This window comes from Halyomorpha halys, unplaced genomic scaffold (assembly GCF_000696795.3).
Source record: "Halyomorpha halys isolate HHAL.00 unplaced genomic scaffold, Hhal_1.1 Scaffold68.1, whole genome shotgun sequence".
Taxonomy (NCBI): Eukaryota; Metazoa; Arthropoda; class Insecta; order Hemiptera; family Pentatomidae; genus Halyomorpha; species Halyomorpha halys.
The window spans coordinates 710,942-725,994 of NW_027116161.1; the positions used below are offsets into that span (position 1 = coordinate 710,942).

Genomic DNA, 15,053 nt, shown 5'->3' on the forward strand with positions numbered 1-15,053 from the left:
AAATATTGAAGTATTTCAGGTACACACCCAATATGAAGTTTATTTTATTTAAGGAAAGCTTTTTCAATTTTTTTTTTCATTTTTCATTCACCAAAAATACTAAAAAAAAAAAAAAGAAACCAATAGCCTAATTATTTAAATTTAATTTTTTAAATCTCGAGACACAGTTTTTTTAAAAAGAAATTGTTTTCTAAATAACTAAAAATCAATATTGTGTAACATTATTTTTGCGAATATCAACTCGTGTATCCAACGATGACAAACGTTATAGTAATTGATAACGTTTGTCATCGTTGGATTACAATAATTAATTATAATCGTCATTATAATATATTCAATTAGCTTTTATTTTAGTGCTAATAGGCATCTTTACATCGAATAGTTCCTGAACTATGGTTGGCAGAACCAACAATTTTTACTAGTAACTATATAGTTTTCTCTCAAGTAATCAAAAACCGGGGTTATATAATTTGACCAGCAGTCTAATTCCCGACTTAGTTATTATATTAGTTTTAATTAGATTAAGTACTATACACAATTAATCAATTCTATTTGTTTTAATATATCATTATTATAAATTGAGGACAATTTTCATTTATTTTCTATTACAAATTTATACATAAAGATGATTTCATTTATTGTTAGCTTTGTTCTATCATGGAAATAGATGCTTTTAATTGGTTTACATTTTTTCAATATTTCTTTAGTAACAGTTTATTATTTTATTATTGTTTATAATTTAGGTGATGGTGATTGAACAACAAAATAAAATGACACAGTCTTGATTATTTTTTCCAATATAAATTTGAAACATCAGAAACTTGATGTTTCTAATTTATTAAAAAATAAATTAATAATTCCTAAAATGCTTAATTTTTTTTTTATATCAGTAAATAAATGTCATTACAGCCTGGTATGTCCGAGGCAAGAAAGAAATCTGTGAACGAGGCCTTTGATAAACTGGATAAGACTAAAGATGGAGTTATCACTTTAGAAGACTTGAAGGGAGTATATAGTGTAAGAGCTCACCCCAAGTACAGGAGTGGCGAAATGTCAGAAGATCAGATCTTGCAGAAGTTTATGGCAAACTTTGAGCAGGGATGCGTCGATGGAACGGTATATACTTGTATGTTTTGTAAACTGCTTACATATACCTTTAAATATTTGGCTTGAAATTGATAGTTTCACCAAATAGAAGACAATTTCACAAAAATTTGTAAGTCTTGGAACAGCCGCTACTTTTTGTCTTTGATTGTCAGTCATCAATTTTGACTCCTTATGTAGTTTCCATTTAAGTCATAAAAAATTAGGGTGAAATTTAATTTTTTTTGGTAAACAGTGATTTTATATTATCTAATGGAGAACACGTTTTGAATTTAAATTTTGGTTAATTTTATGTTATGGAATGAGTAAACAAGCGAATAGACATCTGTTAACTAAACATAGGTAAGTTCAGGGCTGTAATAAGGGGGGAGCAAAGTTGGCAGCTTGCCCGGGCCCAGAAGTCCTAGGGGCTTTCGATTCTCCTGATCCAATTTATTTTTAGAATTCAAAAAGTAGTAAAAATTATAATAAAATAAGGGAGAAACTTTGAGAAGTTAGGTCCTAGGTTAACCTCACAGGCGTACATAAGTGCCCACATTAAATCTGAAACAATTATAAGAAAAATTTCTATTTTATCTACATAAATTTTTTAAGTGATGTAAATAGCTATATACAATATATGTGGTATATAAAAAACCAAAAATAATTAGTAAATAAAGAACTACAGGTTGCGGTCAAATCTTAAATATTTTGTTTAAATAAATAAATTTTATCCAATTTGAGTCTTGAAACAATTTTTATTTCTTTATAATTCCGACGTTTCAGCCATACTCAAGGACAATCTTAATATAGTTTTAGAACCATATCATTTTAAAAAAATAACTTTATGCAGGCTATTCTGCCCAGGTCATTAAATTCAGTCTACAATTACCCTATTTTATCAATTCTTCACATTATATTAAAAATTAAATCTCAGCCCAGTCAACCTTCTCTATTATAATTTATCACAACAATAATAAAGAATTAAATATTTTATTATTCGAAAACATAACATATGCACTTACCGGTAAAGTTGACCAATGATATATTGTTATGTAAGGAAATTTCTCCAATCTAGAGGGGCTTCTTAAAAAAAATGGATTATATTAATTGCACTGATAATTAATATAATCCATTTTTTTAAAGATGATTTTCATTTTCAGTCAATTAAGTAAAACGATTGTACCAAAAATAGAACCCTTGATCTTTAATGTTGTAATTATTACTGAATTGTCATTCGTGTGCCTCCCCAAATTTATTTTATTTTTTTAATGGTTCAATAAAAAAAATTTGTTTGATCCAGTAACTCTTTAAATACTCTTTTTTATTTATTTATTGATATTTACAGCTGTATTAAAATATATACAACAAATAAAATTTGATGCTTGTGATGCAATGGCAAGGTACAGACAAGTGGAGAATCTAACCATTGATAGAACCCCAATAACATCTAGAGGAAACGATATCGAGGCCATCTTCTTTTCTGACGCTAAGGATGATCAAGTAATGAAGTAGGACAAGTGGGTTTGGGTAATTGTGAACATTATCAGGAAAGGATTGGTGTCTGGTTCCAAATCGGCAATATATGGAACATTGAGGTCCTGATGGAGGACTTTTTTGTGACAAAGTAAGGAGGGTTAAGGATTTTACGAAGGGTTTTGGATTGTAATGGTTGAATATGAGAGGAATTCGATGATTTAGTCGGCATTATATAGTACTGTAGATTTAAACCCAGACAAGTGATAAGTGTGTCGGACCTAGTAACAATTATCTGTATACACTATACACACCACACACCAAATTCTGTCAGTGATTCATCCAAAACGCACAACTTTAACAAACATGTTAGGCATAATTCTAATTAAAATTTTAAATATTGATTTATATACTAAAATAATCTTTTTATTTTTATTTTCAGATCACAAGAGAAGAGTTTTTAAACTACTACGCTGGAGTCAGCGCTTCAATTGACACTGATGCCTACTTCGACCTGATGATACGGCAGGCTTACAAATTATGAACAACTCTTATATAACGTTTTATCTGATGCTTTCGATTTGCGTGTTCTTTTATTTCAAATATCCACTCAAATCTAACTCAGCAGAATCTTTTACAATTAGCTTATTGAAAAAAAATAATAAAATAAATCTATTATATTTTGTGTCAGACGTTTGTACTAAAGAGTGTTATCACTAGTCAAATCACAAGTTGTATCTCTTTGACATTCGCACTTTTTTTCCGTTGTCACACCTACAGGAAAATTATCTTAACAGTCATAAATTTATTGATGGGTGATGAATCTTTTTAGTACAGTTATTAAGTTTATAATTATATTCATAAGCCTATAATGTGTCCAATTGATATATAACTGATTTCTTTCTACCGTTAAACAACTACCTAATATTTGAACAATAAACATTTTTCCTTAGGATCTGTAAACAAAAAAAACTTATAGAAGCTGTTATAATTAGAAGTTAAGTTTGAATTTATTTAAAGATTTATATCTTCTATATTTTACATTAAAATTAAAATGGAAATATTTGAATAAATATAATGACATGGAGTAAAACCTGTTAATCATTTCACTACAACTCAGATATTAGTTGCTCATTGACAATATAGCTATAATATTGTTATTGTCTTCCGCTATTTAAGTATCAGATTAAACCCCAAGAAAATTTCACTCTAGTTTTAAAGAACCCCGTGCCACACTTTGTTTTCTTTTTTTATATTTGAAATAGCTTTTACTGATTTATCTACATGACGATTGTAACCACAGTCTATTGGAGCAAATGTTTGTACTATCGGGGAGATATTAAGTTTGAATGTGAAATCCTTGATTCATAATGTCTACTGTAAAAAACATTTATGTACCATAATAACTTGGGACAAATGAAAATACTTCATTAACTGACACTAACATCTTATACACTAACAAGGACAAAATCCTTAAATATGTAGTATTTACCTAAATAATATCATTGGATAATAAATTTTTTTAAACCATAAATTAATTTACTTAATGCCTATACAAATTCTTTTGTACTTTTTGTATTTTAAACATTAAGTTTTATGTATTTCCTGTAACATAATGTGTTTTGAATTAAATACATATATATCAAATCACTATATATACTTTAAATAGCTACAAGCAATTAAATTTTTTAAATCCAAGTTATTTAAAACCAAGTTATCCTAATTCATTTATGTCTTTCTGCTAGAGGTAAAAGTATGTTATGATGAAAATATAATTATATTGTTGAGAAGAGATAATATTGTAAATGATTTACATGTCAGAAAGAGGTTTATGGTAACAGGAAAATATTCTTAATTATAAAATAGGGAGGGGATGGGGAGAGGGAGAGTGAGTGTAAGAGATTTTATTGAAGAAGCAGTGCTCATGTAAAAATTAACAAGAAAGGTGGGGAAGAAAACGATATACATGATCCAATGGGCAAAATATGCACATTTAAGCAGATGAGCAAAATTAAATAAAGATTGTAACAAAAAGTGAGTAAGGAAAGAATTAAAGAGGGGAGGGAGGGGTATGGGATGAGAAGAAAAAATAAAATAAACAGAGACTCCTGCAAAGTTTCCGTCAAGATCAAGTACGGATATGATCGGCCACTAGGGCTTACTTGTGAAAATATTATGACGTACTTAAGAGAGCCAAAGGGAAATTGTTGAAAGTAAAAGTAAGTGTTTATTTTAAATAAATAAGGAAGAGAAATGAGACTAAATGTTTATAAAGTAAATTACTACAAAATAATATATAAATAAATAAATGAGGGTCAAAATTATAAATTTAAAAATACAGTTGGGCTAAATAAGTGTGGTGAGAAATGATAATGACTTGTAGACAAAAGATGACGGCAAGATATTATAAATGCATGATGAACATAAAAAAAGCAAGGGTCAGAAATATGTAATTCAATAAGTAGTCAAAAGAAAATTAAAAATGGCAATTCATGAAAATATGCCACAACTAAGAATAATTTTTATTAACAGCTCATGATACTGAATTTTCTTTAGCCAAAATTTAAAAAAAAAAAGTTCTGAAATCCTCTGACTTGGACTTATTGAAAGATAAATTCAATGGTTTTTAATTGCAAGGTTCGAGAAAAAGAAGAGGGCAAATTAAATCATTAGCACAAAAAAAATTTTGCTTTAAATACATCATGAATATAAACATATACCAGCATATCACCACAACTTTGAAGTAACAAGTGTGAAAAAAATATTTAAAAACTATATAATATCTAGTAATCGCCTCTGTTCTTACTAAAGCTTTGTCGCTAATACTAAATGATTAAGGCTGAGCCCAAAAAGTAACAGAAATCATACTAGCTATTACTTTTTGCAAGTAGAGTTTTCCTACCTGAATAAGGTAAGGTCAAACAATCCCAATGGAGGCACAAAGTTTTTAATAAAAAAACTGAGGTTCATACCTTAATGTCAGTAAATAAATTAACTTCATATTTTAACACAGCAGCACAATTTCAGTGAATTAATGTTGATTTATCTAACATTAATCTAATTCTTATTAAAAACTATCCATTTTATCCAATATTAACTATCCTGATTTTAAAAATAGACCCTATGTTTATCAACATTACCTAGAGCGAAAGTGTTAGTTAAAATATATTGGCAGGGTGTTAAATAGTTTTTAAGATTATTTCTTTCAGCAAATAACCTTAAGCATATACTTGGATAAATATATTTTATTATTTATTTCATATTATATTAATGAAATATTTTTTTAAGAATAATAGATAAACTTTTGAATGATTACTCAAGAAAAGTCACCAATAATGAAGATTCCGATGAATAGAAGCATACAAGTAAATAAAGCTCCCAAGTTTATAATGTTTCTTACCAAATTGTTAAATGTAAGAAACTCTAATAACATGATCTGAATAAGGTTGGGCAATTGAATACAAAACAATTGCAAAAAACTTTCCTAGTTGATAAAAATTGAAGGTATGTATGAAGATAGGTTTGAATAAATCAATTCCGGGATCACAAACATCCTCTTTTCATTAATGGAAGTTGTATTTTTGATAATAAAGGTATTATTATAATTTAAAATGTGTCTATATCTTAAAAATTAAAAGATAATAATGAACAAAAAAAAATTAAGGAGGCATAGTAGCATAGTTTGGAAAGTACTGGCGTATATTACTTATTAAGTTACTATAAAGCTATTATTATAATTTAAAATGTGTCTACATCTTAACGATAAAAAGATAATAATGAACCAAAAAAACACGTTTTTTTTTAAGACTATTCTTAAACAATTAATCATCACATTGTGAAACAAAAAAACTAAATTAACTATTATCTTTTTTTATTTATGAAATATGTATATACATTTACAGCATGGTTAATAATCGTAACTAATTATAACTCAAAACTTCCTCTTGTTTACTTCCACTTGTTATTTTCATAGTCATATTTTGATGATATACCATCCACAGGATTTATTCTAAAAGCTAGAATTCTCTTAAGCTGAGCTTGACGGTTTTCTTCATTAAATGACTCTGGAAGGGTGGGGTTGTAAACTAGAACAATAAAAAAAATATATTAATTTATATTCTATAATAAAGGCAAGTGGGGAAAATTATTAATACATAGATTCACATTTAGTTCGGAGAAAAGTTCTATTTATTAGGAATAAACTAATAGTAGTTGGCTTATTTAAATTTAAGCTACCTTATTTTTATTTATCGTAAGTAATAAACAATTTGTTGAAAGTTGTAAGGAGCAGCTAGGTGCTCCTGTTACAACTAGAAGCACAATTTATTTATAGGATACTATTAGTCGAAATAGAAAAAAGCATAAATCCTTCAAGCCCCGGAAGGATTTTGGTGTTAGTTAATTATTGACAACAAATGGAACTAGACTAGTTTAAAGAAAATAATTAAGGCAATTCGTTAGAAAATACTTTCACAGACAGCTTACTCCCCCCAGATCTTGCTTTATCCGATTATTACTTATTTGCATCGATGGGAAATGCACTTGCTGATCAGCTCTTTACTTCATAGGAAAAAAACTTTATTAGATTGCCTAAAAAGAGTTTTTTTGATCAAGAATCCAAAAATATTCAAAGATATGGGGAAAATATATACCAAGCGACGAGTGATAGTTCAAATAAAATATTGTTTTTCATTTTCATACCATAAACATGTATTTTCTTTCCAAGCATTCTGGTTTTACATCTACATACTTCTACAAGATTAAACCAAAATATCGGAATGTAAGATTAATTAATTAATTAAGTTATTGAGATATTTAATGCAAAAAGGAAAAAAAAAATTGTTCAAAGTGTGAAGCATAGATATCAAGATAAGCATAGATTTAAAGCATTAGATATCTTTCTCCCCAAACGTACAATATACATGAACAGCTTGGAACTTTTTCATAAATGCTGGTGGATTAAGGTTAAAATTATTCATCCAAGGAATCAAACACTATACATTTAACAGTTAAAACAATAACTGCAAATAATGTGATTTAATCATTCCATATCGACCAATTATACTTTATCACTTCAAATAGTCCTAAATGAAGCGACAAAATAATGACTAAAATGATAAATATAAATAAAGCTAATAAGAGAAAATGATAGGTTGAAATCATAGCAATGGAGCAACCACTTTTTGTTCTACTCCAGTATCAAATTATGTTCTACTTACTTATACCTAAGACCAAACATAACATATGCCAGTCCCATATGGAACTTTACTAATTTAAAAAAACTACAATTTTTCCAAAATAAATGCCTTATATTTGTCAACAACTATTCAGATTACCCTAAAAATAACTAATTATTTTTAAGAATAGTTTGAACATAATGAGTAGTATAGAAACACAGCATTACATAAGGGTATATCCTGAACCAATGTAGTAATTATTGTGCAAATTCATGATTTCTAAATAAAAATTTTACATAAAAAAGTTCAGGAAATTACATTTTTACATAGATAAGCGAAAGTAAGACATGAAATTTAATAAAAATTGTACCAGACACAGTTTAAACTAATCTTTACCTTTTCTTAGTTTTGGGCCAAACCAGCTTGGCTGTTTTTAAGAAATATAGGCATCCAGGAAAATATATCTGCCCATGTAAGAGCAGAAGTAGTTTATGTTATATCAATTTGATACAGGGTCATTTTTACACAATGCTCAACTTTCCTCTAAATTCGGGTCAAATCAGATGAGCCGGTTTTGATATACGAGGGTGCTTTGAAAAGTTCTCGGGATATACTAGAAAGAAGTGTCTTACCTCAGTGAAACTGCTTTTATTTTTTAACATAGTCTCTCTGTAGACTAATGCATTTGGTCCAGTGAAGTTCCAATGCCTTGATCCCATCTCAAAAATGAGATTCCTTCAGGCCTGCAAAATACCTGTCAGTTCGTCTATTGTTGGAAATCTTCCATCTAGGAAAGCTTGGGGAAGATATGAAAGTCTGATGGTCCCAAATCAGGTGAATAAGGTGGATGTGGGAACAATTCGTACCTTCATGAAGTTTTGCCATAGCAATAGCACTTGTGTGAGGGCAGGCGTTGTCCTGATGAAAGATGATTTTTTCCTTGCCAAACCAGGCCTTTTTTTGCTTATCTTTTCCTGTAGTTGGTCTAGGAGGTTTGTGTAGTATTGCCCTGTAATTTTTTGGAAAGTAGGAAGATAATCTATCAGCAGAATGCCATTTGCATCTCAGAAAACTGAGGCCATGACCTTTCTGGTCAAACGTACTGCCTTTGCTTTCTTTGGTGGTGGTTACTCACCATATTTCCACTGCTATGACTGCTGTTTTGTCTCTGGGGTACAGTAGTGGACCCAAGTTTCATCTGTAGTCACAAACTGGCACAAAAAATCTTATTGGTTGTGCTGAAAACGGGCCAGATTTTGTTCAGACATTTCTAATCTGGTGCGTTTATGGTCTAATGTCAAGGCTGCAGCACCCATCTTGCGGATAATTTTTTCATTCCCAATTCTTTGGTTAAAACGTGATAAACCCATTCAGATGACATCCTTACAGCTTTAGCAATCTCACGTACTTTCAGTCAACAATCCCCCATGAACTTTTTATGTACTTTTGCAATAAATTCTGGGGTCGTAGCACTTTTTGCCCGTCCACTACGTGGATCATCATCTAAGCTCTCCCGACCAAATTTAAACTCATTGGTCCACTTGGCAACAGTTGAATATGAAGGAGCAGAGTCCCCCAGCCCCCAGCGTGTTCTGAAAGTCGGCATGAATTTCCTTTGCTTTCATACCTTTCTTTACAAAGTACTTAATCACTGCTCGAATCTCAGTTTTTTCCATTGTCACAAATCACTATGCCTAAAACAATAACAAAGAGTCATCACTACCTCTCGCGCCACGTGCTCACTCACAAAAAATGTGATTATTGCGTGGGAACCTCGTTTCTCTAGCACTGACATCTAGTGGTGATTCCGAGAACTTTTCATACCACCCTCGTATCTGAATGCTAAGGAAAATGTTTTAGCGCATGCATATGGAAAAATAGGACTAATCCCTAAAAATATAATCAAAATCAGATTAATTATTAATAATTCCCAAACACAAATCTGACACAAGACTGAAACTAAACCAAATTTGTTCCTTAATGTCTAAATATGTAAAATCTTAATCTGCGATATTATATCATACTACTTTTGCATGAACCTTTCTTTCATCACCTTCTTTTAAAGGGAATATATTTGCTTGGGAATATATTGTCACATACTGCATATCAAATAAGAACAATGTAAAGAAAACAAGATGTACTATAGGTATAAATATTAAAATTATTCAGAAACACATATATAACTTTTATTTTATTTTCACTACACTGGGGATAATCATGTTGTGTTAAATGTAAAAATTTTTACCATGTTAAATGTAATAAGTATAAGATTGTGAGCAACCCTATTTAAAGTCATGTTAAATAATAAATGCATAAGAGCAACTTGTTATATAACTTTTCCTTCCAAAACTTCATGTTATTGTTTACTTGTAAATTTTGATTAAAGTTATTCATTACAACATGCCTAAAGTGAGTGAAAAGTGGAAGATGTGTGAAAGTTTAGCCACTGAGTGTCTTGTTGATCTTCTAACTTGTGAGGAAGAGAATCAAGATGAGCTAATTGATAACTGTCATTACATTATTATTATTATTATTGTCATACATTGCTTTATTAATTTAAAAAAACATCAATAACAATACTAATACACAGTTGAAACATAAACTACGAGCAAGTAACCTAATATAACAACACATAAAACGGTAACGAGCTTAGCTGGTTTGCTGTGTGACATCATTCTCCATTTAACAGCCTAGTAACAGACTCTCAACCATATATGTTATATCGTTTTAACATGGTAAAAGAAGGAAATATATCACCATTTAACACGCTTTACTAACATGTTAAACTTAAGATCATGAGTACCCCTACTACTGTAATTATCACTAACTTATTTTAAAGCCTAATTAATAAAAAAAAAAAAAAAAAAAAGAATGTAACATAATTATGACTCACCAAACAACTTCATACCCATATATGCCCATAGGGCCAACGAAGCAAAGCAAAGAGCAAAACCAGCAATTGATTTCCATTCTCCTGTAGGAGCATTTATCTCAGCAAATGTTTGGCAAAATGATGCCCTAAAAAACAATAAATAATATAATGTTGTTTTTGTAAATAACTCCATCATTTAATTGATAATGAAACATTCTTAAAGCTTCATCATAAAAAAAAAATCCCAAAATTATTGGAAATCATTACAAGTGTATTTATTAGAAATAATGATGATTTTTTTTTTTTTAACAGACAATATATCATTTATAAGAAACATATCGAACCTGTATAGAGCTTTTTTTTCACCAATGGACAAGGCTTTCCAGTCTCCCTTTTCCTTTTCACGCAAAGCCTAAAAAAATAATTTCATTATCTTGAGAAACAGAAAATAAACACTGAACTATTTTTATATTTTAAGTTTTTTATAACGACCTATAATCATATAAACTATTATTTACCTCACTGAATGTGCTAAGTTTCAGATCAAGAAAACCATAATAGAAAGTCCCTATAACAGTTGAGGCCTTGAGACTTTTTTCAAGAAATCGCTCCAACCAGTTACTATTTGGTTAACAAAACCATATAATTTTTTCCCCATTTTATTGATGATAAGTTGGACCAGATATAAATAAATTTTGGAACAGCAAAAAAATGTTACTCTGGATCCTTCAAACAACATTTCGTTTTAAATTTATATTAGCTTGACAAACCCTCCAAATATTACATTTACATTACTTCTTTGTTTTTTTAAAATAGACATGCCCATTAAGATACTCATTATTTGATGGAATGACAACTTCAATTAAAAAATATTTCGTTATATTTTCTTCAGTAGATGTAAAATCCTAAATTTTAATAATTTTTTGCAATAAATATGAGGGAAAAATCAACAGAACTTATAAAAAAGATTTTTGTATTCTAGTAATGGTCAAAAAATGGTCAATGGGGTTATATGAAAGTCCCAATTATTCCTGCACTAATATTTGTGGAATAATTATTTTGTGAATATGAAATATTTATAGAATGGTATATTCCCCTCTCATTTTCTTCAAAACTTAATTAAAATTCAACCAATAGCTCACACATTATTTTATTTTATTCTTACATTACCAGTTTTAAGAACATTTTAAATAAATTGGTAACAGCTATAGGAACCAGGAAAATATAAAACTATGAAAAAATTGACCAGATTAGATAATTAATTTTTTTCTAAAAAACTTAGTACAAGGGATATCTATCAACAACAGCAGTAATTTTCCAATTTAAATATATTCCTATTTCCAGTAAATTTTTTAAATTAAAATACAAAGAATTAATGAACCCTAGATCATAACCTTCATCGTTTCGACAAAGGGGTTTTAACTTTTAACAATATTTTGTATTTCCAAAAATGAATATATTTAAATGTGTTTTATACTTCAATATACCTCCTGTTTTGGTAAATACTGATAATTAAGAAAGAGTTTACGCATATTTGTCAAAACAATGAATAGATTGGTTAAATTAGAATTGGAAATTAGTTTAAAGAACATAGTTGTCATCCAGGATTAATAATACCTGCAAGTTTTCTGAAAAAGATTACTCACTTTGATATCAGGAGTGTCTGGCCTGAATCTAATAGCTGGGAGAGGGAAGTCAGCTCTATCTACATAATTTGGCACTCCATTGAAACCAAATCCTACAATCTCTCTAGTACCAATAACAGAACTTTCTACAGAGGCTGAACTATGGCCAAACCTCTTCTGCATCTTAGCGATGGTCCTTAGCAAGTTGGACGACATTATGCTAAAAAATAAAAACAATTTTTACAATGTGGGAGAGGTAGATGAAGAAAACTATGCAAAATCTTAAGGAATGGTAGATACATGTATGCATAGTTAAAATGGTAATAAATTATTACTATAAAACAAACTTATTCTTAAATGTTTTTGGACCAATATAAATGTTTACAGAACTGGTCCACCAAACCCAATGTCCGATGAAAAGTATTTATACATTACAATAACTAGTTCATACTGTTATATACATGAAAAATGGTTAGTTAAAAAAGAAAAAAAAAAAAAAAAGTATAAACTTTTTAAAACTTCTTAGGAAGGAGTTTTAATATAAGTTTAAAATTTGACTTAGTTTAAACTAAAGTAGCAAACATATGAGGCAAATACAAGAGGGAGACATTAAAATTATCTGAAGGGTGTGATAGTAACAAAATATATCAATGCATAAGGTTAAAATTAGGGAATTACACAAGACTATATAAAGGGAGTGACTTAGTTTATGGGTTTCCAGTCTCTGAAACACTTAAAATACAAGGAAAAAAATGTCAGATAACATACGTAGATAACAACAAAAATAACATAAAAGAATGTAAGAAGAAAAAAGGACAAGGATCACTTCCAATATTTATATTAAATCAGTTTTAAAATTGCTGAATAACAATTATCAATGTTTCACCAACTGTGATAATCTAAATTTCACATTTTTTAGAACATTACTGCAACATAGCAAAACATTACAAGATCCCAACAATATTTTAACCTACAGTTAATATAGTATAACTTTAGGAGTTACAATACTAAAGCAAATATTGACATATAGTTCTACTACAACGCACAGTGACTTGAGAAGAAAAATCAAAGTTGAAATATACACATCCTCCTTTCAATGTCTCATAAAAACTTTTATCAAGCAAAACAGTTTAAAGAAATAATACATTGATAATATTTCACTAAAGTTAACATTCATATACTAACATAAGATTTCTCAGTTAAGAAACATTGATGTTCATTTAATTTTGTTGCCTTAATTAATAATGACTAAGAGAGTTATTAGATAGATAAAATCTACAGAAAGAATCTACAACATGCTTTTTTGGGTTTGATAAAAAATTACTAAGAATTAGCGATTTCCTCTAATGTGGATTTCATACAAAAATCGTTGTTAAGATTGAATAAGAAATTTTTAAACAAAAAGTGAAGTAAAAGTTTAATTAATTTTGAAACCGTAGTAAATAATAGTCAATAAGTAACATAAAATGATATGATACTAGGTGCACTTAAAATGAAACCATAAAAGTTATGAACGGCCTAAATTACTATCTTCATAAATGCATATTAATTAAAAAATTAATAAAAGGACATTTTTACTCAGTTTCAATTATGAATACGATTCACAAAAAATATTCCATAAATACCTGATCAATTTCACCCCACCTCGAACTGATAACCACAATAATGGACTAGGAGCAAAACTCACAGCCTACGCAATCAATGCAATTGAACAAACATCTGATTTAAGAATACCTAACTTAATACTACAACATACCTTTATGAATTTATGTTTAACCCAAATAATAATAATCAACCATTATTATTTTTTTTCTTACACTCTAAATTTTTGAAACTGAATTTTATTTTAACTATAAAAAAAAAACTTCGTTATCCTCTATTTCTTGTTTTGAAATTGAATAATGCTTGAATTTGTAAAATTAATAGTATTCAATTGGCGACACTATAGTCCGATCCCGCTCCAATAAACGGAAAATTTGTTTTGTTTTTATACAATTACTGTCTTTTGTTGAATAGGGACCGGCAACTCAAAAACTATTTACGGTAGTTAAGTTCCAATTGCTCCATTGTAGAGGATATAAAATTCTGTTTAAAAATGTATTTTCGTTTAAGTAAATCGTAACGGGTCTTACAGGCGAATAAATAGCGAAATGTTTTAATAAATCGCACGCTACTTATGGATGCTTTCCTCAGCCTTTTGATGGGCTAAAGAAAGTCTCTTCTAGTAAAACTTTTACGTTTAGTAAACTTCGATTTCTTATAAATAACCACGAGACAGGCCGGACTGTCCGAGAGGACTTTCGTCACCAACATACTGGGTATGTTGATTCTCAATTGAAGACTGGGAAGGGAGCATCTTCTATGGTTGAGGCCTTTGAATGGTTGTCCGTGGATGTAGTTCTTGCCAAATAATCGAATAATTCGGCAGTATCCTGTACAGAAGTATGGATGTCCGTCTTATCTGGTGAAGCATGGTTGATTTCCTCATGTATTACTGGGTAGTCTGGAAAATCACTATGTCACGATAGTTTCGATGAATACTATAGTGGTTAACGTCTTGGTAGCTAAGTCACGCCAGGTTGGCTTGTAACGGCTCTAGTGGCAACTAGAGTAGTGATCAGCAAATAATAGTAGTTTTGTTCCAAATTTATCATCTGGAAAGTTATTAATTTTGAAAGACTGTATGAAGAAGCTGCTGAGAAATTGAATTGATTTGTTTAGTGGTTTATTATTCGAAGGCAAGTATGTATTTTTCTGATTTCTATTCGTTTAGTCGAGTTAGAAAGTCTATTAGAAAGGAAGGCGATTGTAGCTCAATTC

At 29.4% G+C, this 15,053-nt stretch overlaps 2 protein-coding genes across 3 annotated transcripts in view; one reads left to right on the top strand and one right to left on the bottom strand.

Moving 5' to 3' along the window:
• Positions 1-4,224, top strand: part of LOC106692731 (calcyphosin-like protein) — a 28,224-nt gene extending 24,000 nt beyond the window's left edge. The window contains exons 4-5 of one of the 2 annotated variants that reach the window (XM_067053037.1): positions 910-1,126; positions 3,002-4,224. In XM_067053037.1, the coding sequence (XP_066909138.1) occupies positions 910-1,126; positions 3,002-3,054 (270 nt within the window). In that variant the 3' untranslated portion in view covers positions 3,055-4,224. The remainder of the gene's footprint in view (positions 1-909; positions 1,127-3,001) is intronic. The other variant, XM_014438849.3, reaches the window with a different exon arrangement.
• A 2,189-nt stretch (positions 4,225-6,413) lies between these two features.
• LOC106692727 (cytochrome c oxidase subunit 4 isoform 1, mitochondrial) lies at positions 6,414-13,962 on the bottom strand. The gene is made up of 5 exons (XM_014438842.2): positions 13,859-13,962; positions 12,255-12,453; positions 10,953-11,020; positions 10,630-10,754; positions 6,414-6,644 (listed from the first exon to the last, which is right to left on the bottom strand). Exons 2-5 carry the CDS (start codon positions 12,447-12,449, stop codon positions 6,508-6,510), a joined length of 525 nt encoding a protein of 174 aa, XP_014294328.1. The 5' UTR covers positions 12,450-12,453; positions 13,859-13,962; the 3' UTR covers positions 6,414-6,507.
• Positions 13,963-15,053: the final 1,091 nt, after the last annotated feature.

Coding starts and splice junctions, on each gene's coding strand:
- LOC106692727 (XM_014438842.2), bottom strand. CDS start 12,449: ATGTCGTCCAACTTGCTAAGGACCATCGCTAAGATGCAGAAGAGGTTT. Junction 10,755..10,952: donor GAAAAAAAAGCTCTATACAG/GTTCGATATGTT, acceptor ATTGTTTTTTAG/GGCATCATTTTGCCAAACAT. Junction 6,645..10,629: donor TATGGGTATGAAGTTGTTTG/GTGAGTCATAAT, acceptor TTATTGTTCTAG/TTTACAACCCCACCCTTCCA.